General features: G+C 39.6%; 2 protein-coding genes across 2 annotated transcripts; one reads left to right on the plus strand and one right to left on the minus strand.

Moving 5' to 3' along the window:
- The first annotated feature begins 495 nt into the window (after positions 1-495).
- On the plus strand, positions 496-6,986 carry FBXO22 (F-box protein 22). The gene is made up of 7 exons (XM_053464561.1): positions 496-690; positions 1,456-1,597; positions 1,991-2,069; positions 3,086-3,181; positions 3,573-3,737; positions 4,234-4,399; positions 5,449-6,986. Exons 1-7 carry the CDS (start codon positions 524-526, stop codon positions 5,852-5,854), a joined length of 1,221 nt encoding a protein of 406 aa, XP_053320536.1. The 5' UTR covers positions 496-523; the 3' UTR covers positions 5,855-6,986.
- A 1,917-nt stretch (positions 6,987-8,903) lies between these two features.
- NRG4 (neuregulin 4) lies at positions 8,904-17,828 on the minus strand. Its single transcript, XM_053464570.1, has 5 exons — positions 17,649-17,828; positions 15,544-15,637; positions 15,184-15,333; positions 11,418-11,496; positions 8,904-10,000 (listed from the first exon to the last, which is right to left on the minus strand). The coding sequence occupies exons 1-4, from the start codon at positions 17,656-17,658 to the stop codon at positions 11,460-11,462; spliced, it is 291 nt and encodes a 96-aa protein (XP_053320545.1). The 5' UTR covers positions 17,659-17,828; the 3' UTR covers positions 8,904-10,000; positions 11,418-11,459.
- Between the last annotated feature and the right edge of the window lie 9,598 nt (positions 17,829-27,426).

Genomic DNA, 27,426 nt, shown 5'->3' on the forward strand with positions numbered 1-27,426 from the left:
CCCTGGAAGACTTCATTGGTCCCCCTGATCGGTGGAGGGGGCCCATGAAGACCTGGCCTTTCCCTAGTTTTACCAGGGAGGGAAGGACCCTGAAAAAGAAAATAGGGGACCAGGTGTTGTCTATAGCATACTTACTTTTTTCTGGACATAGCAAGCTGTCGTCATTGTAGACACACAGCAACCCGTTGACTAACCTCAGCCCCGCTAGGCACACATTAGTTCTGCATATTAATGGCGAGCACAGGTACAGGGGTTCGCCTAAGACATGCTATGAGGATGTGCATTTTTGGTGTCTGAATTCCTGTGACGATGTAAAATTAAATCCCCGGCGCCTATACTATCCCGTTACAAAAGAAAACAATTTTATTTCTTACTTTCCGAGGCACGCAAAACATTTTTGCCCACACCAAACATGGCGGCTGCGCTTCTAGCTCTTACAAGCTACGCCGTTACTATCGCATCGGGGGTAGCAATTGTAGGCGCCCAGCAGCTTCCGGCGGAAAAGGAAGTCGCTACCCTGAGAATGGCTGGATCAGGTTCGGGGTTGTTGGATCAAGTGCCAGACAGCAATGAGCTTCGAGTACAGAGCTCTCTGGATATCCAGGGGCATCTTGTCCTCAGTAACCTGGCAGAGGTGGTGGAGAGAGTGCTCAGCTTCCTGCCCGTCAAATCCCTTCTAAGAGCAGCATGGTATGTTTACACTCAAAAAGATACACACAAAAGATATGCGTCATCTAGTCCTTCATACAAGCTTACAGGGATACCTTTGACGTTTAATAGGTCTAATTTGTTATGGTAAAGGAGTAGTCTGTCTACTCTAGTCAGTAGCTTACCAGTTAAACTGCCATAGGTCATCGTCTAATAAGGTCTGGATAACTTCCTTTCTATCAAGTAAGCTGACATCCAAAATGATACATGTGTATTGTCTAATGTGGTATTATAGCACAATTTATTGCAAATATAACGTTTTATATTCTTTAGAACAAGACACAATTTAAATGCAGTTGCCCAAACTCACAGAAATAAGATATTTTTTTAGTACCCTAACAATTTATTGTTGTTGGAGAAATTGAATAAACGCATTAAATCTGAGATGCAGAGAGCAGTCAATGGCTGTGTTTTAAGATAGGGCATCGGCTGACTGAGCCTACTTTTTAATTGGATCTATTGCTCATCCTTCTCAGGAGAAAAAATACCTCAGTATTTAATTAGTAAAACGAAACAAAAACTTCTTGTGCTTTTAAGGAAATATTTTTGTGACCTCCTTTAGAACATAAGATAGTAGCCGGCACTTATCACCTAAGTGTGTGTGTGTATCTGTATGTATGTATATATAATATAAATATATATATATATATATGTTGCACGCACACACAGATATTTGTCAACCAAGTTATTGTCTGCTGGCATGCCGCCTGTTTCACTCAGGCTGTGACTCGAGTTTGCTTGTCATAGTGTCTGTCGACTATGGAGGGACTGCGCCCGACGCAAGCTAAAGGCAAGGCAAAGAATAACGTGGATGTCATGTTCTCAATTTTTCGATCAAGCACTGCCTGTAGCTCACTCACTGGTCAAGGTGGTTAAAGATCACCTAGAGGTAAGTTAAGTTTTCCGGTTAGGTGAACTTTATTCAATATTATTCAAATAATTCTACTCTGATAGTTGTTAATGCCTTACTCGGCAGGTTCAGTTGCAGTTCAGCAGCAGCTTTGTGCAAATTTATGAATTACAGCCTTAAATTATTGGTCCGAGTGTGATCACAGGTTTAGCTGGTTTTCCCCTATGGGACTTGCCTGTGCAAATGTCTTGGCAAATATCCAAGCAGTCGCTGAATTACATCATCAGCTAAAGAAATGGGTTACAGGTCATTATCAGTGATCCAAATTCAGCGGCTGGGCCACAGGTTTTCTTCTACTTCTGTCTACTTCATGTTGTAGAGTAAAATCTGCATATGTGTGATTTCAGTATATATATTTTTTTTTTCCTACAGGAACTATACGTACTACCAGAGACCTTGTTTTATGTCACTGACTACCACACAATAAATTGGCACAGTGGACTGAAGAGAGGTAAGATAACACCACAGGAGTTTTATGGCATTTAACACGTTGACAAACTCACTGAATCGTTCATTCATGCTGCCAAGCAAGGCTGTCTGTGTCAAAAATGTAATTGGCAACATCCTGGCAATGAGACAGTTTAGCTGGGCATCTGTCTGACATTGGGCTGGCATATGTTTATGGAGTAATAAAACAGACATACAGTACTGTGCGACAGTTTAAGGCAGGTGTGAAAAAGCGCTGACAGGTATGTAAGGGCCACTTTTGTGTTTGGTCATGCAAAGGCCACGTTTTTTTTCGTTATCTTTTCATGTGACAACACTGAAGAAATGTCACTCTACTACAGTAGTGAGTGTACAGCCTGTAAAGTGTAAATTTATGTCCCCTCAAAATAACTCAGCACACAGCCATTAATGTCTAAACCTTGGCAACAAAAGTGAGTACTACCATAGTGTCAATAAAAAAAAAAAAAAAGAAAGAAATGAGTATTTCAATATAAAATACCTTTTTATTGGACTAATATGCCATTTTAAGGACACGCTTTGAAGAGTGTAAACCTATTTTTTTAAATGTATTTTGAATTTGAAATTGGACAGTGAACAAGTGATGCAGATTTATCTCTCATAGAGCAATTGATTTGAGTGAGTAAGGGAAGCTTGTTTGTCACTAGCCGCCTCTGCCTCTTACAGGTGACAGGCCCTGCTCATACTTCCTAGATGAGAAACATCTTAAATGATTCTGCCTAGGCCTGATTTTTTATTAGATAAGCAACAACTTTTCCTCAATGCAATTCTTAGAGTTGAAGTGCTGGTCTCATTAGAATGCTTTGTATGGGATTTAGGAAAGGTTTCATTACCTGTTGATTGTGATGTTTCATATAATGTAAACAAAGTAGTATTTTGTGTGTGTATAATATATATCTATCTCTATATATCGTGTGTGTATATATTCTGTAAATCTATTTATTGCTTCAGAATGAGTCCCCAGGTGAATAAAATTCCACATTGCTTTATTTTGTATCGTAGCCAGGAAGAAAACCGGACTGGACGTTTCAAGTGCGTTGGAGGCTTATTTACCCGACGAGTGCCAGATACTAGGCCTTGCTACCCCGGGGGTTGTAGGTAATATACTTGTAAAGAACAGCAGAAAAATAAAGAGTAAATATTTTGGCTTTGATGCGAGAATCTAAAAAAACAATTGTCATAGTTGAAATAGAACTGTAATAAAATGATATAGCCTATTGCTGAACATCTGTAAATAGCCAATATAAAGTACTTATATTTGGCGTATGGTAAAACGAATGTTGGAATAATGTCTGGAAATAACATTTAAACACAAGCAATATATTCTTTGCTTCAATATGCAGACATTGCTAAAAGTGCATAATATATTTACTTATTGATCATAATCCAGGTTCCAGTATATAGTTCCCATGGTATAACCATAAAACACACACTGTACGCCTATCTATGCAAGTCATTCATTGATCTGATTTTTAGTAATTTCTTTCAGTTACTCCAATGGGATCTCTTACAAGCTGCCCTCTAGAAGTGGAGCATGGTGAAGCTGGCTTTGCACTTGTCTTTCCAAAAATGAACGGTGTAAAAATCGAGAAATTCCAGTTTTCTAAGGACCCCAAAAGTAGAATGTTTGATGAAAGTCAGCTCCATGAAGCTGGTAAGCTAAAACTGATGGGAGATGTCGTGTTCACACCGAAAACTAATATTGCTGTATTTATCCCCGGAGAAGCTAAAGGGGATTACAGATGTCTTTAGACATGATTTGCAGTCATTTTTAAAATTGTGTTGAGCATGTTCTGTTTATAGTTGTTGGATTTTTTTTTGCCCCGTTATTTTAATGACATATGGCAGTGTGACAGATTGGAGGAGTTATAGAAAGAGATTATACAAGAAGGCAGATAAGAGACAAGCCATGCAGAAAAAGACAGTGCAGTAGAGGGTTTTTATATAAATACATATTCTACAAGACAAGCAAAGTGGAATTAAATACAGTAGTAAAGCGTGATAGAGGGAGCTTCTAGTAGAAACAAAGGAAAAAAGGAGACACCGTAAGCTTATAAACGTCTCAGAAAACCCCCCCATTGTTTTTCTTTTCTTTTTAGAATGATTGGCTAACCCTGGTGATTAAGCAGTCTGTGAATTCTGATTTACAGGCCTTAAAAACAATCCTGATCTGAGAGTGGTCCTGATCTTTGCGTACAACACATGGAGACAAGGAGACACTCGCTTTGTTCAGCAAGTGGTAAACACACTAAATGAGAAAAGCATCATCATTGCTGGAGGGCAAGTTGAGCACCTGGCCACGTATGGTCCGCAGATGTACGTCTCTTCATTGTTATCGTTTGTTGTATGTTACACCATTGTTTACATTAGCTGCATGAAACCAATCTTGCAATACAATGTGAAACAACTGTGTCTACATTATCTTTAGAATGTATGCACCCGCTGTGTTTTTTTTACACAGGCTGCTGGTATTGTATGCACTGCCTTTGTTTTGTAGCAAAAGCTGCAAATTAAAATATGCATCAACAAGCAATCATTCCATTATAAACTAAAATACAAAGATGTGGTAGTTGCGGTTCTTGGGTGCCTGAATGTAAAGGAACATCACTGGGTAGCCAATGCTCAATTGACAATCCAGATAATAACATATACGCTGAACACCAAATGCTACTAGGTACATTAGTGTCACCATATTTTCTTTATACAACATATGCAAAAGTCTTTTGGCAAAGAGCCCCTTTCTTAAAGCACCTGCCCGATGTTTGCAACTGAAACTTGCCCTTTAAAATGCATGGATTAACTGATAAGATTTGGTCTTTTATGTAACCTCAACTGACCTTTAACTCGCGCCTTCGCGACCACACAATTCTGATGCTTAGTTCTTAGCTTAGTTAATCGTTCTGTGATGTAAACCCAGCAGTTGATATTAGTGTTAACATTTGTTTGCAGCTGTCATCTTTAGAGCTGTTGACATAAGTATATAGTATTAAAGTTACCGCATGCTGCCAGGTGATCTATTGTGAGATCATCTGGTTGGGGGGGGGTGCAAATCTTGATCAGTGACTGCGATATCATAGAGTTCCCCTCAACTGTATTATTAAAAAAAATATATATCAAAAGTACAACAATTGGCTGGCCTTCCATGAGGAAAAACATATTCCACCCCAGCACTCAGAAGGTCAAACCTACCTATAGTGTACACTTTTTGCCAATATGTATAATTACATAAGAGAGAATTTAGTTTAAAAAAAAAAGTTGAAATCTTAGGGAAGCAGCATATGAATTTCTTGTACTGAAATGAAATCCCTTTTCCTTATGCAAATAAAAGCTACCCCATCACGTTTTAATTGTACTTTACCCGACAGGAAGTCTCCGGGAGCCTCCTACATTGGCGTTGTTGGATTGACTTTCAGTGGACCGCAGATACAGGCAGCTTCGGTGGTACTAGATGACGACGTTGAGAACAAAAAGAGTGCAGACTCTGTCATCCAGCGTCTCAAAGCTGCTAACATCCCAGAAGACAACAGCGTGGGGTTCATGTTTGCTTGCGTTGCACGAGGCGTACAGTACTATGGGGAGAATAATGTGGAGGCAAACTTGTTCCGCAAACACTTTCCTAATGTGCCTTTATTTGGGTTTTTTGGGAATGGAGAGATTGGTTGCGACCGAGTAGTTAGTGGAAAATTTACTCTAAGGGAATGTAATTGTGAGAAGGATGATCTCTTGCATGGATACACCACTGTGATCACTATCATTCATTTTGGCAAGTAGTGCTAAGTCCATAAAACATGTAGTGTGTGAAAAAGTTAAGTGACCATCCTGGTATATCGCTGATATTCCTCATAGATGTTTGGGGTTCAATATGTAACCATGGCTTTACTCAAGTCTTGTTAGCTATTCTAGATCCTGCTGCTTCAAATTCAAAATCAGTTCCATGAGCATTCCTATTAAATGCAGCTTTGTTTAATGTCTTGCCTTTAATGCTTTAAGCCAATTATCGCGTAATATGAAATAAATGTGTGGTTCAGACATGAAAATCACCTCATGAACAGTTATGCATATTTCATGTTCATAAGCAGCAGGGAGATAACTCTTTTAGTACAGGTGTTAAATACAGTTGGTTGTCGGGTACCATGTCTCAATGGTGCACATCACGTTCATTCCGTTTCCAAAGCTTAATAGTGAATTCTCTTTGAGTATTCTAAAAATAAATATCCATACAAATGTGAAAACCACTTAAATGGAAATGGTGCTCTCTAGACATTTAAATATACAAAACTTTTTGTTATCAAAAAAAACTTTTTAATAATTTGACACCTTATAAGCTCATCCAAAAGTCCAAGGAGTGCCATATCATTTAGTGCTTATCTGCTTTCCACATTTTCTGTAGACGTATGTTTAAATCTTGTTTGCAGGATCCGATCAGCTAGGTAAACAGTTGCGCTGTCACTGACTTCAACTGATTGCAAAAACATCACAACCACGCTTCCTACACGCAGTAGGGTTTGTCTATTTAGCAACAGCCTCTGAATGCTTTAATGATTGAGATTACATATGGAGACAGTTTGTTTTTAATGTTGATCTGCGCTACTTTGCCCAATAAGCAGCACTTGTCTCTGCTCCTTGTTCTGCCATCTAGTTTTTTTTATTGTGAAAGCAAACAAAACTGCTCAGTTAGGACTTTCACACTTCAAATGGTTAAATCCAATCTAAAAGGAGGTGCACATGACTTAAAATAATGATAGAACCTTGTCTGCATATGATAGGGTTTAACGTTTTTTTGTTTGTACATAATGCTTTATATTTTAGAATATGTTATGTTTTACTGTCTTTAGAGTTCCCTAATGCTGCTGTTTCAAAATGAATGTAATCAGGACTTTTCCATTAAAGGGTTATTACATCAGCTTCACTCCACTGTGTAACTACTTACCAATGCACATTTTACTTTGGTTGTCTGATGGGTGTTGGGCACATTTGTGTGTGTGTGTGTGTGTGTGTATATATATATATATATATATATATATATATATATATATATATAAATGCTGTGCATATGTTTTTAAAAAAAAAAAAAAAAAAAAATGCCCAGAATTGTACCCTATGAGTTTGTCATTATTTTGGGAAGTTACTGTTTGAATTAGCATTGGTAAAACAAACAAAAAAAGTTTACAGCTTGCTAAGTCTCATTAGGGGCAGTATAGCAGCAATCTAATTCAAATTACCCCGTCATCCCAGGGCATTTTGCTGGATTTTTTTTTTCTCATCTCTGGAAAGCAAAGCAGGTAGCGGGATAGAGGAATGTACAAGGGCTTGCTTTACTTTGGACTGATGAAAAAAATCCCAGAGTTCCTCTTTGGTTTTGATGGTATTTTCTTAAAGCTTATTTAGGAGTAAAGTTTATTTAGCCCTTTTTTTTTTTTTTACACTTTTTATGGAATGTGGCTCTTAGTCTCCAGTGTTTATGACAAAATAAAAATCTTGCTTTCTCAAACAAAGGATCTGTTGCCAATGCCATGATAAACATCACTACAATGTACTCTGTATCAAGAGCTCCTGCTGGAGATCTCAACTGAGTGTTTAGACACAGCTGGCGTTCTTAACTGACAGGTATTTAGGTAAGAATCTGTTATTTCCCTTATGTTTTCATTAGGGCTGCAACTAACGATTATTTTAATAATCGATTAGTTGGCCGATTATTTTTTCGATTAATCGATTTATCGGATAAAAAAATATTTAATAATTTAATGAAATGCCCTGCACCCACCCACACTCTGCCCCATCAGTTTCCCCACCCGGCAATCATATATATCCTCTCTCTCTCTCTCTCTCTCTCTCTCTCTCTCTCTCTCTCTCTCTCTCTCTCTCTCTCTCTCTCTCTCTCTCTCTCTCTCTCTCTCTCCTCTCTCTCTCTCTCTCTCTCTCTCTCTCTCTCTCTCTCTCTCTCTCTCTCTCTCTCTCTCTCTCTCTCTCTCTCGTTCCACTTCCACAACGTTCAACCGCAAAACTTTATTCAAATCTTCATCGTTCACGCGCGTCACATCCGTCATTACGTTACTTCAAGCAGACGGACACTACAGAGCTCTGCAGCAGAAACGGGGGAAGGCTGGCGGAGGTAAGTGAAAGGAGCCGAGCGCTCCAACGACGAATCCATCACTCGATTAATCGATAACGGAAATCGTCGACAACGATTCCCGTTATCGATTTTATCGATTCGTTGTTTCAGGTCTAGTTTTCATCCTTGCTAAACAGTCAATGTGCCTCTCACCCCATTCACTCAGTTTACTTACTCATGTACTTCAATAATCACACCAGACTAGTTCTATTTACTTCAATTTATTAACATGCCATAAACTGATCAAAGCAGAGTGTAATGCATATGTAACATAATATATAGATTTCAGGAGAGCATTTAACAATCCATATACAAAAACCATACCCTCAGCACAGTGACTAGGCTCTAAAGTATAGGTATACCTTATATAATGTATTGATGCACTTTTTCTCTGTGTTACAGAGCAGAATATTCACCACCACAGGATGCCTTGTTAAAGTCCAATGAAATATTCGTAAGTGACACGAAAATCATATGAACATAATATAAATGAGACCTCTCATTTATATTATGTTTATATATTTGTTGCCAACTTTATTAGGGTAAGAAGCACAGACAGTTTTTGTTTTTTGTATACATTGTACAGCCAATACACTGTTTCTTGCAGCATGCTTACACCTGTTTGGTAGGCCTCGTATTACACGTTTATATTATTTGAGCCTGTGACTAGCTTAGCGCACTGACATTTCTTCTTTTCCCTGTTGACACGAAAATCATGTTGAACCACTTTGTTCAGCCGCTTTAAACCCTCTCCTTTTTAATGGTATGGTCCATCAGATTTTATATACGCTCACTGGTGGGATAAACCACTGCTTGGTATATCTCCATCAAAAGGCAGACTTGGTGCAAGTAAATTTTCCTTCCCCAGGTGTACCAACTCTATTTTAACAACATTTTATTTTTAATCTTAACCCCCACACACACACCACCCCCCACGCTGGTTTCTGTGTACCTGTTACAAAGCATATGTGGCTATTTGAGATTGCATTTGGCCCTCTCTCGTTTATAAATTCCTAATCCAATTTCCTTTACCATTATAAGGGATACTAGAAGCTGTCATCTGTACATGCACACAGAAGTGGCCAAATTGAATCTCTTTTCATGTGCTAATTAGCAGGTTTTTTTTTGCTTTGGGACTAAAAATTATTTATTTTGAGGATACTGAGAGCCATGAATTTAAAATTTAATTTTATTGGATGTTAGTAACCAACAGCAAAACCCCATCTGTGGCTGTTAGTGTTCTTGTTTCATGCTAACAAATATAGCATTCTAATACAACATTAATTTGGGGCTGTCCAGCTGGGGGCCCAAAGACTAGATATCATGTTTGATGTCATTTTTGACACCCTGCTAGCCTACAACTTTTACAAACTAGCATATGTGTCTACAGAATGTACAGCCTTCCATTAGAATAAATTGGGCAACGCTGCCCTAGATTAAAACAGTGCCCTCCTTGTTCTCAATCAGTGACCTCATCTTAAAATGTCATTCAGATTTTGTTTTTTGCAACTACAATTCCTGCAGATTTCTGAATCTACTGAATATCAATGGATGTTTATATATGTTTGTTTAAATACTTGTAACATACAGCTCAAGTAACCAAATCCAGATTGTGCCGCCAATTTTTCATGTCCGTTTCCCAAAGCGCGTAAAGACAGGGTTTATAAGCAAAAGAAGTTTCTAGCACCGCAAATGTCAAGCAGAAGCATGCCATGATGTCAGACAACAAGTAGTGATTTATATCTGTACTTCTGGTATACTGTCAATGATTAGTTGTCTGTAGACAGTTTAATTTCTTCAGATGCCTAGAAAAAAATGTATGTAATTAAATAATCTTTGTATCATAGAAAATATTTCTTAAAGGGACTCTCCAGCCATAGTATGCAGTTTCATGCATATGATAGCAGAGCCACCTTTAAATTTGTGTTTCATCCACATCATCCACATCTCATGCTTGCCAAAAACAGCAAGTGCTGTATATTCACCACCAGCCAATGATGGCGCTAAGGAATCCACCATTGTCCTACTCTTTCCTGCCACTGATTGTGGTGCAACAGTAGGACAATGGTGGGCAGGCACAGCTACTCCTTAAAGAAAGCTCTTTCATGGTAACGAAATGGTAGAATGGTAACGTATCTACAGTGCCCTCCGCAAATATTGGGAACATTTTAAAAAATTGTTCTTTAATCTTTTGATGGGTTCACCTTAGCCAAGGCTGAGTTATGATGTCATTTCCCGGCACTCAGCTCTGAACCTGCTTGCACCGCAAGGAAGAACTGAAACAGAGGTCTGTAGGAACAGACTTAGTGCTCCTACCATGTGAACCAATAAGGCAGAAAAGGAGAGAAAGAAAGGAAAGATATAATAGTCCCGCTAACACTGTTGAATACTATGTAGTATTGTTTAAATTAAAAATAATTGATATTGTCCTTGTCTTAATCCAGCAACTGTGAAAGTTTTCACCATTAGCCATGCCCAGTTTTATCCCTGGTTAAAATGAGTGTGTGTGGGTGTCAGTGTACAGGGTAAAAATAAGCGTGCGTGTGTAGGGGGGCAGGGTGACTTTACAAGTTAAACTGTGCATGTGTCAATGTACAGTGTAAGACTGTGTGTCAGTATATGGTGTTTGTGTATGTGAGGAGTGTGTCAGTGTACAGTGCTACAATGAATGTGTGTTAGTGTGCAATGATGGACTGTGTGGGGTATCAATGTATGGTGTTAGAATGTGCGTGTGGGGTGTAAGTGTACAGTTTTTGAGTGTGTGTTTTTTGGTGTGTTGGTGTACAGTGTTAGATTGAGTGTGTATGAGGTGTTATACTGGGTGGAGTGCCCATGTACAGGGTTAGAGTGTGTTAGTGTACATTGCTGGAGTGTCAGAGTATAGTGTTAGCATTTGATTGTGTAGAGTGTTTCTATAGACCAAAAAGGAAGCAAAGCACTGAGCTGGTAAAGAAGCTGTATGGATAAGGGAGCAGAGCAATTATTATTTGTGCCTGCGTGTGATGCGCCCTGAGTGCCTGGCTCAGCTGCCCCTGCAAAGGAAATAACTGGGCTGCACTCTACTCTGTACACCTTCATTGCTCAATCCTGCTAGGCTTTAAAAATATTGCAATCTATGTAAAAGAATGAGGAGCAAGAGAATATTATTGCCTGAGGTGCCACTTGGTCTAGGACTGGCCCTGGGCCCAGCATAGACTGCTAAAGACCCCATAATCAACTTACCTTTTTTTATTTTGTAATTCTGACAGCTGCCATCTCCTTTAACTATGGCTCGTCCTCGCTACGATTGTTGAATTTTCTTCTAAAATGTTTTAGGAAGATAAAACAAACTTGTATCAAAATTCCTGTTTTTAAGCAATGTACAAAAAAGAGCAAGTGATCGCAATAGCCTGTGCTGTTACAATTGCTACTACAATTGTAGAGTTTCTGCAGCTGTTCATGTAAACCATAAATTCTTACCTGGGAATTTATTTTCTTTGTGTATCCTCAGAAGCACTTACAATGAGATGTAGCTCCTCCCTTAGGTAGGAAAGGGAACCAATAAAAACTTGCTCCTTAATTGAAATAACAAAGCCAGACAAAGAAATACGCAACGAACAACTTAATTGGAAGCGACAAAATAGTGCTGCTGGGATGAGATGTCCAAAAGGTATGAGTCAGAACAAAATTAGAGTACCGCAGACGGCAAAACACGTCTGCCAAACATAAATTCTTCTGTTGATGAGTCTAATGCTTTACAGAGGTATGGAATGAGGATCAGACAGCTGCTTTACTAAGTAGCTCTGGGGGAACTTCTATTAACTCAGCCCACGAGGAGGAGAACACTTGGATGTATATGCCACTAGAGAAGGAGAATCCTTGGATGTATATGCCTCTTGAATAGTCTGTATTATCCATCTGCTGATGGACCAGTAGATCCAGGAGATCTTATATCCTTTCTGGATTTCTGCAAAGGAAACAGGTTGGCAGATCTGCAGAACCCAGCAGTACTTTTTATATACAATAGTAAAGCTCTTTTCACATCCAAGGAATGCAACTCGGACTCTTTCGCATTGTTAGGTGCAGATTAGTATGAGATGTAGAGAATTTCTAGGGAATGAATGCTGGTGGTTGGCAAAGTGTCCCACAAGAATCCAGGATCTTCAGGAAAGGTGGACCAGTAGACAGAGCTTTCAGTTCAGAAACTCTCTGGGCAGATGTGATTGCTACTAGAGAGACCACCTTCAACGTGGGAAGACAAATGGAGGTTAAATCAAGCGGTTCAAATGGATGCATTGTAAGATATCTCAGCACCAGTGTTAAGTCCCATGAAGGCACGTTGGTTCTGGACTGAGGTCTTAACCTGGAGAGTGCTATATTAAACCTCCAGACCCAGGGGTGAGAGGCCAAAAATCATCTAGTGCAGCAAATATGGACTTGAATAATGGCTGGTGACAATTCCCTCTGAAAAGCCAGAGCAAAGGAGCTCCAGGACTTGAGATATGGACAGAGGAAAAGGGCTTCCAAATGGTGGCATACCTCTCCCTTGTGACTAGCTTCCTACTTTCCAATAGGATGTCTATTAGAAGAGTCCACTCAATCTCCAGACCGTCAGCTGCAACAATGTCAGAGACATATGATACACAGGACCTTGAGAAAGCAGGTCTAGATCATCTGGAAGATTAAAGGCACAGTCTTACAGACATTAACAGGACATCCATGTACCTTATTCATCCGCCCCATCTGTGGAAACAGAGGGAAGATGTAGCTTAGATTGCCTTACCGGTTTTAAGGGAAAGCATCCAAGGCCAATGGACCTCCTTCCAAGGAAAGAGAGAAAACTGCTTAGGTCTTCCTGTTACTTATGGACACCATCAAGTCTATATCTGGTAGGCCACAATGAGATACAATTCCCAGTCACCTCAGGTGGGCTACAACCACGACCTTTGTACTCGAGGGACTGATTATAGTCTGAATGAAAGGACCCAAAACTGAAGATGGACAAGCCCTTGCCGACTTCGTAAAGCCAGACGTAAAAACCTACCAGGAGCAATTGGAAATAGGTATTTTAAGGATCTCCGGGGAGGATCAAAATCACCTGTCATACAGGGCCCCCACAGTACCCAGAGATGGCTCTAGCCTGGCTGCCAAACAAAGATAGCACAGGCAGGAACTCCATTGTGTAAACTAATCCCATGAATAGGATTCAATCCTTGACAGCCTTCCCGGAGATGAGCCCCATTTTCCAGGGAGGTAGTAGATTTCCTTGTGGCTTTTGCTACTGCCGCATCTACTCTTAGGACTTGCCAGGGGCCGTCATATCAACACAGAATGGAAAACGTGGTTTTATTCATTCAGAAGTGGAACATCTTTTCTCAGGGTGATTCCACTGTTCCATAATCCTCTGTTGAAATGCTTCAGTGACAGGGAATGTTTTAGGGCTCTTCACATAATTAGGAAAGAATCTCTGGCATTTCCAGTCCCCTCTGAGCTTCCTTTGTGGGAAAACTCATCTTTTCTTTATTCTTCTTCTTCTTCCTCAGAAGAGAATGCTTCAAAAGACAGACCCTCTGGTTCAGAAGATGAGCCAGAGTTCATTCTTTCCCGCTTGGAAACTGAAAGGCCAATGGACGACGACACTACTGAAGTAGACTAAGGAGGTTATGTTGTAAAAGAGCTCAGACACACTCTGTTGCTCAGACCAGAACAGAAAGTCACTGTTGGCATCCTCTCTGTATGTAGAACATGAAGCATAGACTTTGGATTTGGAATAACTTAGGGGCTTCTTGCATGAAAGGGTATGCTAGTTGTTTGGATTTAGAAGAAGCCTTCTGTCAGGGTCCACTTTTTCGCTGCCTGAACCATGGCTTTTTCATACCTGTGGTATATAAGTCTGCTACCACTAGTGGCCACCCTCCGCCCTCTGGAGCACTCAGAACTCAATTACCAGGATCAGGAGTACCTTATTACCTGAGTTGAGCCCTAATCAATACATCCAGCTGCGCCTTGTTGCCGGGATTGAATCCTGGCTACTTCATCCAGCTCTGCCCTTCAGTCAGGGCCTTTGTATTGAAGTCTGTGGACCGCTGTGGCTTTGTACCTGTACCGTTCCTGGTTACCTGCTTTTGTGTCCTTATCAAGTGGACTCCCTGCTTTTGTGTCCTTACCAAGTGGACTCCCTGCTTTCGTGCCCTTCCAAGTGGGCTCTGTGCCTTTCGTGCCCTTCCAAGTGGGTTCCCTGCCAAAAGACTTATTACCGGTATTTATCCTGCCATACGTCCGGTTTCTTGCTTATAGACTGTATAACCCTTATCAGCAATAGGCATCTGTCCCTTTAAATACGGTGCCCCTGGCTTTTAAGCATGCTCAGTATCCAAGAAGTCGGGCACCTCTTACGTAACAGTCCTGCAGGCGCCTCTGATATAAGTGTTTCTGAAGACAAGAAGAGGAGGTGGGCTCTGGACCAAGATAAACCCGCCCAAGGACCTTTTCTGTGTAGCAGAAGCAAGCCAGGAACCCAAGGTGGGTAATCCATTCACATCCAGGACCTACCATGGAACAGAGACCTCACCAAAAGGCTCATTACCGAAGAGGTCCAGACAGTTACTCTGGAGTCCTACCGAGGACCCTCCCTCCGATCAACCAGTTGGTCTACCGATAGCATGCGGGGATTAAGGAAACAGGTCCTCCCATGAACTTAAATACAACAAAAAAGGGGGCGATGAAATTTAGCTTCTACCTGGAATAGGGCAGGAAAACATGGGAGGGGCAAGTTTTTATTGGTTTCCTGCAGGGAATCAAAAGGGAAAAGTGTATTTCAATAGCATGACTTACGACTCAAACAATTCAGAAACATCAAACTGATGTGAGAACAGCTTGCCAAATGTCAACTACTGTACAGCCTAATCTTTTTCTTAGCACACTGTTGCCAATTATTTGAAAAGGTTTAATAGTAATAAAAACTAACAGTAAAAATGGTGAGTGTTCACCTTTGATTTATTTTCCTTACCTGCAGAGAAAGCAGATGAGTCCTATGAACAGCAATCCCAGGAAAACAGCCAAAACTAGGAGATTAACCAGATATTCGTTTCTGGGCTGAGACTTCTCGCTAGCTAGAAAAATGGCTTCACAACGGACACCTGTGTATTTTCCAATACATCTGTGAAGCCAAAATAACAAATCATTAGGCGATGGTTTGAACAGTTATTACTGTAGGAAATATGCAGTTGCTGTTAGACACAGGATTAAAGGAAACTGCTAAAAAAAGGTAAACTATATGCAGCAAGTTACACATACCTTTACCACATGACTGGCCATGTTTTGATAGGATGTGTATAACACAAGTGATAGAATTGTAATAGTCACTCACTTGCAGAATGGACCAGAAAATGAAGGTATCACATAACAAATCCCTCCATTTAAACAGAAAAGGCTCTGATCATTCTCGCAGGGTTCTCCATGGCCTGAAGCACAAAATACAAGCGATACTGATCAGTCATTAATTCCCGATACATTGGTAATTCCATGTTTGCCCCTTTTTATTGTGTTAGTATCACTAAATTGCTTCAATTTGACATCCTTCTCTTTAGACAATCCACCTCCATACCCACTACCAGAAAAGTCCCTGGTACCAAGCCATATAGCTATACGATACAGGGGAAGCAGAGGATAGAATTGTTTCTATTTCAGAACCTGTCATGCAACTTTTTAGTGCTTTTCTAAATAACGTCTTTACATTTCACTCTAAAACAAGCTATTACTTCTGACAGATTCAATTTGGCACTTAGTTCGTTATAGAATGCCAAATGACATTTCACTTATTGGTTCACATATTTCTGTTTGTAAGACTAACCCAGCTCTGACTAGATTTAGTAGTATGGGTAGAGGTGGTGCAAACTGGAATGAAGTGCTTTAGATGCTGGGAATTTGGAAACTATTTATTCCCTAATGACCTCACACAGAGGGTTGTGGATAAATGTGTCAAAACGGTACCTATGCATAAAATGATTAGCACCTGGAAACGTTTTTTGCACCTGGGGCTCGAAAAAAGAAAAGTGATATTTATTCTGTTGCAGACCATGTATTATAGAAACATGCAGAATTACACCAATTATATTAGTACAGATTCTGTTAGGGACACCATCACTGCAAGAACGTTCAAGAAGAAAATCAGTGTACAAGCAGGGTTACTGTTTGTGTGGCCAAATTCTATGCAACGCTGAGAGACAGCCTAAAGCTAGGGGTGTAGTGTACTTGTAGCAAAGTCAAAAGGACACATCTCTCTGTTCATTTCATGGATCTATCACTTGTTTTTAACTGAAGATCAGCTTCTGCTCTCTTCATAAAGAGGGATCTGCTCTGCTGGATCTTCTCTCCCACTATCATTTGGATGCCCAGATAGACATCCTACCATTCAGTTTTCCTTCATCCACTCTAGAACGCTAGAACGATCAGGGGGATGGCGGTAGTAGCCTCGGGTGCAATTAGGGGTCGTTGAATAAAAAAAAAGAGTGGGTGGTGGAAGCATAAAGAAGGAAGAGAAGAACATTTTGAAAAACCTTTTGTGTGTTTCATCTGGTGTGTAACATAGAGTTAAAGTTGAAGTGATTACTTTGCTTTTCCAAATAAACACACAAAATGCAAGTTATTACTATAACCGATCAGTGGTCATGTCTGCAAAAGCAGATACCTACACTTTATCCTGGATTATGGGCTATAGTACAAAAGTTTTTCATTGCATTTCCTTCATCATATTTAGTGGAGCGTAGGTTAAGTGCGGTCACAAATCTGTTAACTAAAAAAAGAAACCGACTGCAAATAGCTAATCGCGGTGATTTAAGACTGCCGCTGACAAAAATAGAGCCGGACTTTAATAAACGGATAGCAGGGCACCAGGTTCGTCCTTCTCATTAGGATTCTTTTTAATGTTATTTGTGATTTTTATTTTAATATTATCCTTCTTTATCTTAATTCTCCATGTAATGCGAATGTTACTATGGTTCATTAAAAAAAAAATAGAATTTCAAGCTTCAAGATGTCTTAAAGAAGTTTGATTTCCAGGGGGGTGCCGAGTATATATTTTTTTTCAGTGGTAAGCCAAATAAGTTTGGGAACCTCTAATTTAAATCCTGTTTTAAGAACATTTCCGGAATTTGCCTTATGACGCAAGAATTGAATGGAATAATTTTGCCTCCCATCAAATGTCTCCGATCTACTATAAATAATTTAGCAAGAATAATCTGCTTTTCTCTCTAATTTATAGAGCTCACATCCCAGTGGCTGGCCTCGCAGTGATTGAAAACCTGCTCCTGCAGCATTATCGTGTGTTTAATTGCTTTATTATATTTATTTTTCTTTTTACATTATCTGAGCTTATCTATATGGTACACGACTACTAATCTTTTTACTGTATTGCTCTTATCAGTATGGTTTCACAAATGAAAGTGTTTCATTTAAATAAACATGCAACTGTACCTGTTGTCATATTACGCAGACAGATATATGGATCCTGGCTTGAAGACAATCTTCAGGAAAAAACAATCTAAAAAAAACACATAATATACAATTATCAACAATATTAAACACCGCTTTCATACGATTAACATTGATTTTAAGATATACACACACACACTCTTAGGGCTACTGAAGAGGAATGTCTTCTGAGCTATGAAGCCTGTAATATGAATTATTTTAGCTGTATTATTCTTTTTTGCTTAGATTTATGGTAGTTTGTGTGCCCTTCCTGTTTTTTTGTTTGTTTTATAATTTTAAAGGCAATTACTGTATTATAGAAAATATAGGTTTTATAGGCTATATATTTATATGCTGTGTCCTTTGGATCCTAATACTGGCACAATGAAATACAGGGCTGGTCCTGCTACTAGCCACTAGCCTCTCTAGTTGCCTACCAAAGCAAATAATGGGTCTCATGTTTGTCAACTCTCTCAGCAGCCTACACTGCTAGATATGATTTTGGCTGTGATGGGCGAGGAAAGGTTGTACCTATGAGTACAAGTACAATGTTTGTCTTAGAATACCAGACATGATCACTAAATAAATAATAAAGTCATGATGCAAGGGTTGGAAAACTTCGACTGCCCCAGGGTGGTTTTACCCTCCGTAACACACACCTCATATCTTTATTATAATCTTTATTATAATCCTGTGTCAACTCCTTTATCCTATGGCTTATTTCATGAAAAAAATGGTTTTAGTGTTTTTTTTTAACTTTATGGATAAATATATCCATCTGTCTAGATGTGAACCTCTGTGTGTTTTTATATTCTATTTTGGTTAATAATAATGGTGATGATGATAATAATGTTATGTTATCTTACTGCTCCCACTAGTATGGTGCTAGGGACTTATAGTAAAAATAGCTTTATTCAGTACCACGGACAGGGGATAGCTTTACATATAGAGTAAATTAATATGTACTCATTGCAGGCAAGAAACCACAAGTCACTATGTGTCATATACGGTATATTGCCCTTTATTACAATTTTACACCTAGTTCCTGGCTAATAATATACTGGAGTCTGGACCTTCCGTTCTCCATTCCTGAAGTTCTCATGCACGGACATACAGATCTCACTTGTTTTCTAATGTGTCTGTGTACTGACAGACGTGCCACTGGACTACGCAAAGTCATATACAAGTCTCGCACACCATGTGCATGTAGCGAGCAAATTTGGTTATCTTTGGGGTGCTCTCTTGTTACTACTCTTCTTTTCTTAGTATTTGACTTTTGTCACACAGCATCATTCTTTTAATAGGAATGTGGTAGTTACAGGCAAAAACTTCTATGGCAGGATTTCCCTAGAAATCTCTGACCAAGGTCCTAACCACTGAAGCAGCGAATGGTATAACAAGATAATTTGCCATCTTATATTTCTTTCTTGTTATCTCTTCCCTGCATGTACCACCATTGGGTCTAGATGGAAATACATCCAAACTTAGATCCTTTACTCAACACAGTTTCTTTCTATATATATATATATATATATATATATATATAAATTACTTGAATAAGAACCAAGGAAAATAACATTATTTGTCACCCTGTAGATCAGGGCCATATTTATGTTAGTATTCTGCTGATACAGGTTTACCCAGTTGGAAATTTAGTATGGTCAGATAATTGTTTTGAAATTAAACATGAAACGTGACTTAAATATAAGTCTATATATATATATATATATATATTCATTCCTATAGATATATATACATATGTATGCTGTACGCCCTGAAACATCTGGTGGTTTTTATGTGCAGCAATGGTATTCCATGGCACACATTTCTCAAAATGGATTTTGATTATGGAATATTTAAACCTTTTTGTGTTATTTACCACAATCCATAATAACACTCAAACATTTATGATGGGGTCATATTTACCATGGTTAAAAAAGGGGAAGCAGTCAAGCACCAAAGTAACCCCAGTTCCCCAACTAATATAGCCCCTTTCCACTGATTACCAATGACCTGACAGACTCAAGGGAGTACAAGGGAGTGATTAGTGGCAGACACACTGCAGGGAAATTAGGTAACCATCACCCCTATACTTCCAGTGGCAAATGGTTTGATCCACTGCTTCTCTGGAGTCACAAGTGAAGCGGCCACATGGGTTAAGTGTGTCCCTTGCGTATGCTGTATGTCAGGGGCGTCCAACCTGCGGCCCTTTGGCTGCTGCAGGACTACATCTTCCATTATGCTCTTTCCTATGCATGCTGAAGGCTTTGCGGATAGGTAAACCCCCACTGTTAAAATGCCTGATGTAAACATTAAGATTCTTTCCTGCACTGGTATGGCTAGATATGAGAATATTAAATCTGCTTGAGGTGGTCACAGTAAACAAAAATACTTGTATAAATACCGTATTTATCGGCGTATAACACGCACTTTTTTAACTAAAATATGAAGCTGAAACCCTACCTGCGTGTTATACGCCGATAAATCCTAGAGCCAGTGGCGGAACTACCGGGGTCGCAACTGCGACCGGGCCCTGGAGTTCTGCCAGTCGGGGGGGGCCCAAGGGGTGCCGAGCGGTTGCTGAAGACGACCGCTCGGCAACTCTCGGGCCCCCCTGACTGACAGAAATCCAGGACTCCTCTGCTGGCGGCGGCCTCAGCCGCCTGCCTCAGCCTCACCCGCCGCCGCCTGCCTCAGCCTCAGCAGCAGCAGCCGCCGCCTGCCTCAGCCTCAGCCTGCCTCAGCGCTTCAACTCCTGTGTTGGAAGCGTGAGGCGTTTGTCTCGGGACAAACGCCTCACGCTTCCAACACAGGAGTTGAAGGTAAGTGACCGGGGTGGGGTTAGGGAGAGAGAGGGGAGATCCTGAGAAGGGGGGTTAGGGTGTGTGTGTCTGAGTGTGTGTGTCTGAGTGTGAGTGTGTCTTACTGTGTGTGTGTGTGTGTGGTTTCCCAGATAGCAGTGATTCTGATGAAGTTCATTTGTTCAGTTTTTTTGTTCAAAAATGGGGGTGCGTGTTATACACCAGTGCGTGTTATACGCCGATAAATACGGTAACTATATAATTAACGAAATAATCTGTAAATATGTTGAAATGTGTTCAAAACCATTTCTTTGGCATTTTGTTTTGTTATTGTGTAGGCACATTCGTGTGATTACGCTAAAATGCGTGTCCTTCTCAAATCTGTAAACAAACTCAGAGATTTGCAAAATGTTACTGGGATCAAAAACATCAACATTTTAGTTGATTTAAGAAATTTCAGTTAGGGTGTGTTTAACTCCAAAATAAGGACGTTTTACGTGATTATATAGGCATATGCATCAAATAATAATCAGAACATTTCAGGTTGAATAAAATTTGAACTGGTTACATTTAGTATTGTCTCAGTAGGTGGACATATGTATGTGTAGACATTTAGGTGTTTTAGCCAGACCCAATGCAACAAATTTCTAGAGTAGCAACATCAGCACGAGCACAGTGCGTCGGGAGCTTCATGAAATGGGTTTCCATGGGCAAGCAGCTGCACGCAAGCCAAAGATCACTATGTACAGTGGCAAGCATTGGCTGGAGGGCTGGAGTGGTGTAAAGCACATCGGCACTGGACTCTGGAGCAGTAGAAATGTTTTTTGGAGCGATGACTCACACTTCACTATCTGGAAGTGTGGTGGTTGAGCCTGGGCTTGGTGGATGGAAAGCCTTCCTAGAAGAGTGGAGGCTGATCTTGCTTCCAGTCTATAGTGAGCGATGCCACAGAGGACAGGCAGTTTTTATGTGTTATACTCTTCAGCCACTCTGAGAGTATGCGTGGCTTATCGCTTCGTGGCCAAGCTGTTGTTACGCCTAGACACTTCCACTTCACAATAATAGCATTTACAGTGGAGCAGGGCAGAAATGTCACAAACTGACCTGTGGCAAAGATAGCATCCTACCTTTAAACAGTGCCACGTTTAAACTCACAGCTCTTCAGTATTCCTAGATTGTAAGCTTGTTTGAACATGGCCCTAATTGCCTATTGTTTCTATCATAACAGTGTTATGTTATGCACTACTTGTTATGTCCTGTCTACCCAATGTACAGCGCTGCAGAATATGATGGTGCTATATAAAGCAATAACTAATAATATGATAATGATCCATTCTACTGCCAGTGTTTGTCTATGGAGATGGCATTCCTTTGTGCTTAATTTTATACACCTGTTCACAATGGTTGTGGTTGAAACACCTATAAAAAAATGGGGGGGGGTCCACATACTTTTGGTCATAAAGTGTAAGTTGATTTTTTATTAGGTCTGAGATTACATAACATTTTTGCATCATAGCAAATAGGTATATCGAATCTTATGTAATTTTGTCTCAATGCAGGGGGGGGGAATATGTTTTAGTTATGACTGGAGGATAGATCCTATGCCTCCCCCTTATTTTCCAAAAATATTAGACAATTTTGTAGGAATATTGAGGTTCACTAATGCAATAATGTTCAGAATATTTGAGACCACTTAGGTTGTAAGTTAATTTGAGCAGGACCTTCCTTACCTTTTTGTCTCTGCAGGTCCTAATTATTATGTTATGTACTACTTGTCATGTTTTGTCCACTGTACGGTGCTGCAGAATGTGATAGCGCTATATAAACAGTGGCAGCCCCAGGTGCCACTTGTTACTGGCTCCTTGTACCGGTTCACAATTGTTCAGAAAGGGCCCTTTCCGACCTGGACCAGTCCGGGTCTATGTATAAATGCATGTGAGCATAAATGTCTATGTATACGTATGTGTTAACATGAGTTGTGTGAGAGGGAGTGTGCCTGTACGTGTATGTTAACAAGTATGAGTACGTGTGTGTGTGTTAGCATGTGTAATTTGTGTGTGTTTACATATGTGTGCCAGAGTGTATGTTGGAGGGGGTGGGCAAGGTGCAATGATGGCACAGACCAGCTGTTTGGGGCAAACATGGCACAGATAAGCTGTGTGTGGGCACTAACAAGCTGTTTGTGGCAAAGGTGGCACTGTGGGGCATGTTGCTTTGTGAAGTTGGGGGGAAATTTTCGCAGTTATGCCCCTGTATATAAAAAAATAATAATTAAAATATACTAGCCTAGTATGATAGGCAATTGTATGTAAAAGATGCATAACAATCATCTGTTCATTCTTTAACCAAAATAAAAATATTAACATATAAAGTTTTCCATTTCTGAAATAAATGACGCATTACAAGCTACTGTTCTTCATATCCGATTACCAGTTCCAGTATTTTAGGTGCATTTTATTACCGCAATGTCATACTGAATGTTACAGGAGGAGGTCTAGGGATGAGATTCCTAGTGAAGCGAAGCGTGAATCCTGACCACGGAAGGATGACAATTCTGCCAAGCCAGTTAATGCAATGAATATCATGATGGTCACATATTAAAAACAACAAACATTATAACACAAAGGTAACAATGACAAAGCTCTTTGGTCATGTTTTTGGTATTGCTCATTTTTTTTAATATATGACTGCAGTAATTTCCATGCTAGGGTTTACTTGTTAACCAGTAATTTTGATGTTTTACTGATACTCTGTATGGCTCTGGAATATGGTGCAAGCGCCCTCCTTGAAGACCTTGGGCAGTGCTGTATCTGAGACTGTAGAAAGCTCCGATAAGTTGTTTAAAGTAAATATGAGATTACATATTTTTGCAGCGTTTGCAATTAGAGGTTGTAAAAAAGTAATTTCAAGCGTTAAAGCCGTACTTAAAGTGTAATTCAGCAAAATAACACATTTCTTTAAGAAACCTTGAGGGTTAATGTAACAAGCGCCCTTCTGGTGCAATGTAATTAGTAGAAACATCCTGAGATGCTATGGCAAAATCACCTCGGTCCCCACTTTTGGAAGAACACCTAAAATTTAAACTGAAATGTGAAAAGTTGTCTTGTCGCAAAAATCAATAGAAAGGTCCAATATGCAGATTGCCGCCTGCGGTAATAAGACCCCTGTGTGCTTTATGTATAACCTCCTTTATATGTGTATAAACCAGGGTTAGGAGCCATACAGACACATCTGGGAGCCAACTTTATATTTTTAGGAGCCAGAAAGATGTACACCTATAAAAATCAATAAAAAAAATGGCGCAAAGGTTTGTTATAGATCAGCCAAGAAAAATAAATAAATAAATAAATAAATAAAAGGGAGAAACCTCATTGTATTGCAATCTGATCAGCCCTGGAAAGAAATTGCAACATTTCTGGTGCAACATTTCAAACATGCCATTATAGGTTCTTCCAGATTTACCGGAACCAGGACTGCGCTGGTTCAGTGTTTTTGCATGTATGATGCAATGTTACACATACAGAATAAAAGGACATTGAGAGCAGCATTAAGAATCTTAAAATTAAAATTAGGAGTAACTATATTTACACGTATGTAAGATTACACACTAATGCCAGTATGATTGTTTTCATGTTAGGCCTAACGTCTGTGCATATTTCTATAACCTGCACATAAAGAATTGGATTGATCATTGCGACTGATGCAATAAATTCAACTGTTAACCAATATCCCAAATCCCTTTAGTATATGAACATATCAACCAAATGTAGCAAGTCTAAATAAATGTTGCCAACCTTCACCCTACCCCCGTGCTCAGTCACTCACAAACACAACTGGCAGAAGGGGACCCCTGGTGTGAAGTCAAGGGGACAATTGCCCCCTGGGCTGTTCCGATTGAAAGATTTAAAGTAATAAGTATCTGTTGGTTGTTTGATCTGCTATTGCAGTGGCTTTCCAGCTGTTCCAAAACAGATATGTAAAAGTGCACATCTTTACTGGGTGCTGCATTTAAAAGCTTTCAATGTATAAGCAAAGTTAGCCTATTTTTCACATATATATGAAATATCCTAAAAGTTGTCTTTTGCTCCAGAAATATTCCCAACACTGAAAATATTCAGTTTTTGCTACTTTGAGAATACAGCAAATAAGATGCCTGAATATACTGGTAAATGTTCTTATTATTATAATTATGCATTAGGTCACATCTTATGGAGTCAGCTGCCACTGTGATAATTACCATTGAAAAACACACAATGCAATATGTTATATTTATTTCACCAAGAGGATGGTTGACAAATAGAAGAGCCTCTTATCAGAAGTGGTCGAGGGTAATACAATGGGGGGGTGTAAACATGCCTGGGATAGACATAAAACTATCCTGAATCTAAGACAAGATCAAAGACTGATTAAGGTCTGAGTCTTACATCAGGAAGACTCAGCAGACTAGCAAACTAGATAAGAAGAATGGTTCTTCTTATCAGTCATCAAATTCTATTTTTCTATATTTTATACAGAATTATATATATATATATATATATAGTCACATATCTCATGTGTGATATCATCAAACAGGTTTGATATAAATATATATATATATATAAGTATACCTGTTGAATGTATACCAACACAAAGAATGTTCTAAATATCATAATGTAGATTTGCTTCCATGTACATTATACAAGCACAAAAGCCCATCCATATCACTTGTGCCGTTGCACATACAGCCAGACCCACGTTATATAATAATATACAGACACTCACTTGGTTTACAGTGTATGATCTACACACGAGTGGAATAGAAACATGTTTGTATTGGTGTAACGTTACTACTTACAGTATTCTGGCATCCACGGGGAAGATTGTATCGCCTGTTCAATGTCAGTGAGCTGTGTCTTTCTGTGACACACCATGCAGTATAGTTATAGTTATGGAACTTCCTGAATGACACATCCGTGCTCCTCCTCTCCTGGGCAGTGTCTCTCTATCCTTCTATATTTTCACGCCTGTCATTTTGCCGCCTGTGCTTAACCCACGGTCTACTGTCAATCCCTTTTACTTAGTGGATATCCCAACCTATTTATCTATTTCCCGTTTCATTGATAGATATCATTACCCGTCTGTCCCAGTGTCCCCAGAGGTTATAATATGTTATAATAATATATTATATCACAAACTGGATCTTCTAGCCATTTGGATTCTGCAGATTGCATAATATGGCATGTGGTATTTTAAATACATATGCATGACTTAAAGAGTGGAATGTTACATGTAATCGGACACCATCAGTGTTTTCAACAGAAAGTCAGTGGTGGAATTTTTTTATTTAAACATCACATGATCGCTGACCTTCAGTATGTAAATACTGGTAATGAGGTTCTCTGATACACGGTGGTTATATAAGACTAAAATAATATGCATGATATCCAAAATGATGAACCGTGCAATGGATGCCTGGCTACAGCGACACAGCGCTGCTATAAAGGCATTTCACTTGCAATTTGTTTCCGGTAGCGGTGGTCCATCTTGCCTGGGATCTGTGGTCTCTCGTTGGAGGACCTCTGCTAAGATTCATTGCCTGGATGCCATCACATCCATTGCTCGCTTTTGACATTGACAGGTTTTCAACCTATGCCCATGTTATAGAAAGTCCTATGCTACTACCTTTTCGCAATAATTATTTTCATTCCTAGCTGGCTATATTGCGTGCGTCTGTTTTACATGCAGTTTTTAACGTGTGCTTTATTGTAGCTTTTTCTTGGCATAAAATCACTAAAATGTTTTATTATTTTTGTCCTTCTATTCTCAATGAGTGCCATACACTGGAGTAATTTCTTGTTCCATTTGTTTTTTTATGATCTATGGGCACGCTCCTTTATCTCTAGGAGTGGAGATGGATTATTTTCTTTAAAGATCGTAGGAGCAGGTCCACACTTTCTTGTTTGTACAATGTCACGGTTAGTGACAGTTTCACAACACCTCCTCTCTGGATTGGGGGGTAATGTGGGTGTTGTGAAACTGTCAATTAAGCAGTGACAAGCAAGGCCCCACAAGTGTAAGGATTGAGCAGGAGACTTTAGAGACATACGAAGAGACAGGGCTTATACGCCAGTGTTATGGCATGCTAGAAAATGAGCCTTCAGACCCCCTTGGGCGAATCTGCCAGAAGGATCCCTCCCTTTCTTTTGTTCTTATGAAATACACCAAGACACTGTGTGTTGTTGAACGTTTGAGGTGTAACAGTATGACAGCCACTCTTGCACATTTCTATGTGTCATTCTATTGCTACAGGAGTGAACCATATTGTCTCATCCACCACTAGATTATTCCTGGAAATTATATTTTGCTCTTCCCAGCAGCCTGTATGTAACCATTCTAAAATTGAGCTCATCCCTCTGTTGTGACAAGATCTATCTGAATGTAAGCCCATAACCCAGTGATGGGAAGTTTTTGTCCTAAAATGTCCTGCCCCAGTCTGTTTAAGCTAAACAGAAATGATCCAACGGTCTACAATTAAACTGCTGTGCATTCTGTCTAGCACAAGTACCAGTAAAAAGTTTGGTATAACAGGATAACCCTGCTACAAAGATTTCCATAGAAATCTCTGCACAGAGAACACAGTTGCATTTTTAGGTAAATAAAATCTTCTGGATGCAGCAGAAAACGCAGAGCCTTGTTATCGATGTGCAGTGATACGCAAGAAGAAAGAAACAAACAGAGGTGGGGAATATAGACGTTTACTTCGGGTCGTAAAAAGGTGCCAAACTTCATGTTCTGTTCGAAAAGTTTCCCATTGTTTGGATATAAACAACAAATTACACTGCAACCTGAGTTTGGGCGAAACTTTAATTTTGTAATGGAAATACCCGTGAACACTACAGTGACTTACAGGAAAGTCTAGTAGTACTGTAACTGACAAGTTGAGCTAGACCACAAGTTAAAGTAAAGAAGTTCAGGTAGACTGCTCTCTAAATTAGCACCGA

Source organism: Spea bombifrons, chromosome 4 (genome assembly GCF_027358695.1).
Source record: "Spea bombifrons isolate aSpeBom1 chromosome 4, aSpeBom1.2.pri, whole genome shotgun sequence".
NCBI classification, from domain to species: Eukaryota; Metazoa; Chordata; class Amphibia; order Anura; family Pelobatidae; genus Spea; species Spea bombifrons.

What these genes read in the sequence shown, in the direction of transcription:
- FBXO22 (XM_053464561.1), top strand. Translation starts at nt 524, where the DNA reads ATGGCTGGATCAGGTTCGGGGTTGTTGGATCAAGTGCCAGACAGCAAT. An exon ending in TCCCTTCTAAGAGCAGCATG is followed by an intron (nt 691 to 1,455) that starts GTATGTTTACAC and finishes TGCTTGTCATAG; the next exon opens with TGTCTGTCGACTATGGAGGG. An exon ending in GCACAGTGGACTGAAGAGAG is followed by an intron (nt 2,070 to 3,085) that starts GTAAGATAACAC and finishes TTTGTATCGTAG; the next exon opens with CCAGGAAGAAAACCGGACTG.
- NRG4 (XM_053464570.1), bottom strand. An exon ending in TTTTCTGGTCCATTCTGCAA is followed by an intron (nt 15,334 to 15,543) that starts GTGAGTGACTAT and finishes TTGGCTTCACAG; the next exon opens with ATGTATTGGAAAATACACAG. An exon ending in CTCATCTGCTTTCTCTGCAG is followed by an intron (nt 11,497 to 15,183) that starts GTAAGGAAAATA and finishes AAAACATTTTAG; the next exon opens with AAGAAAATTCAACAATCGTA.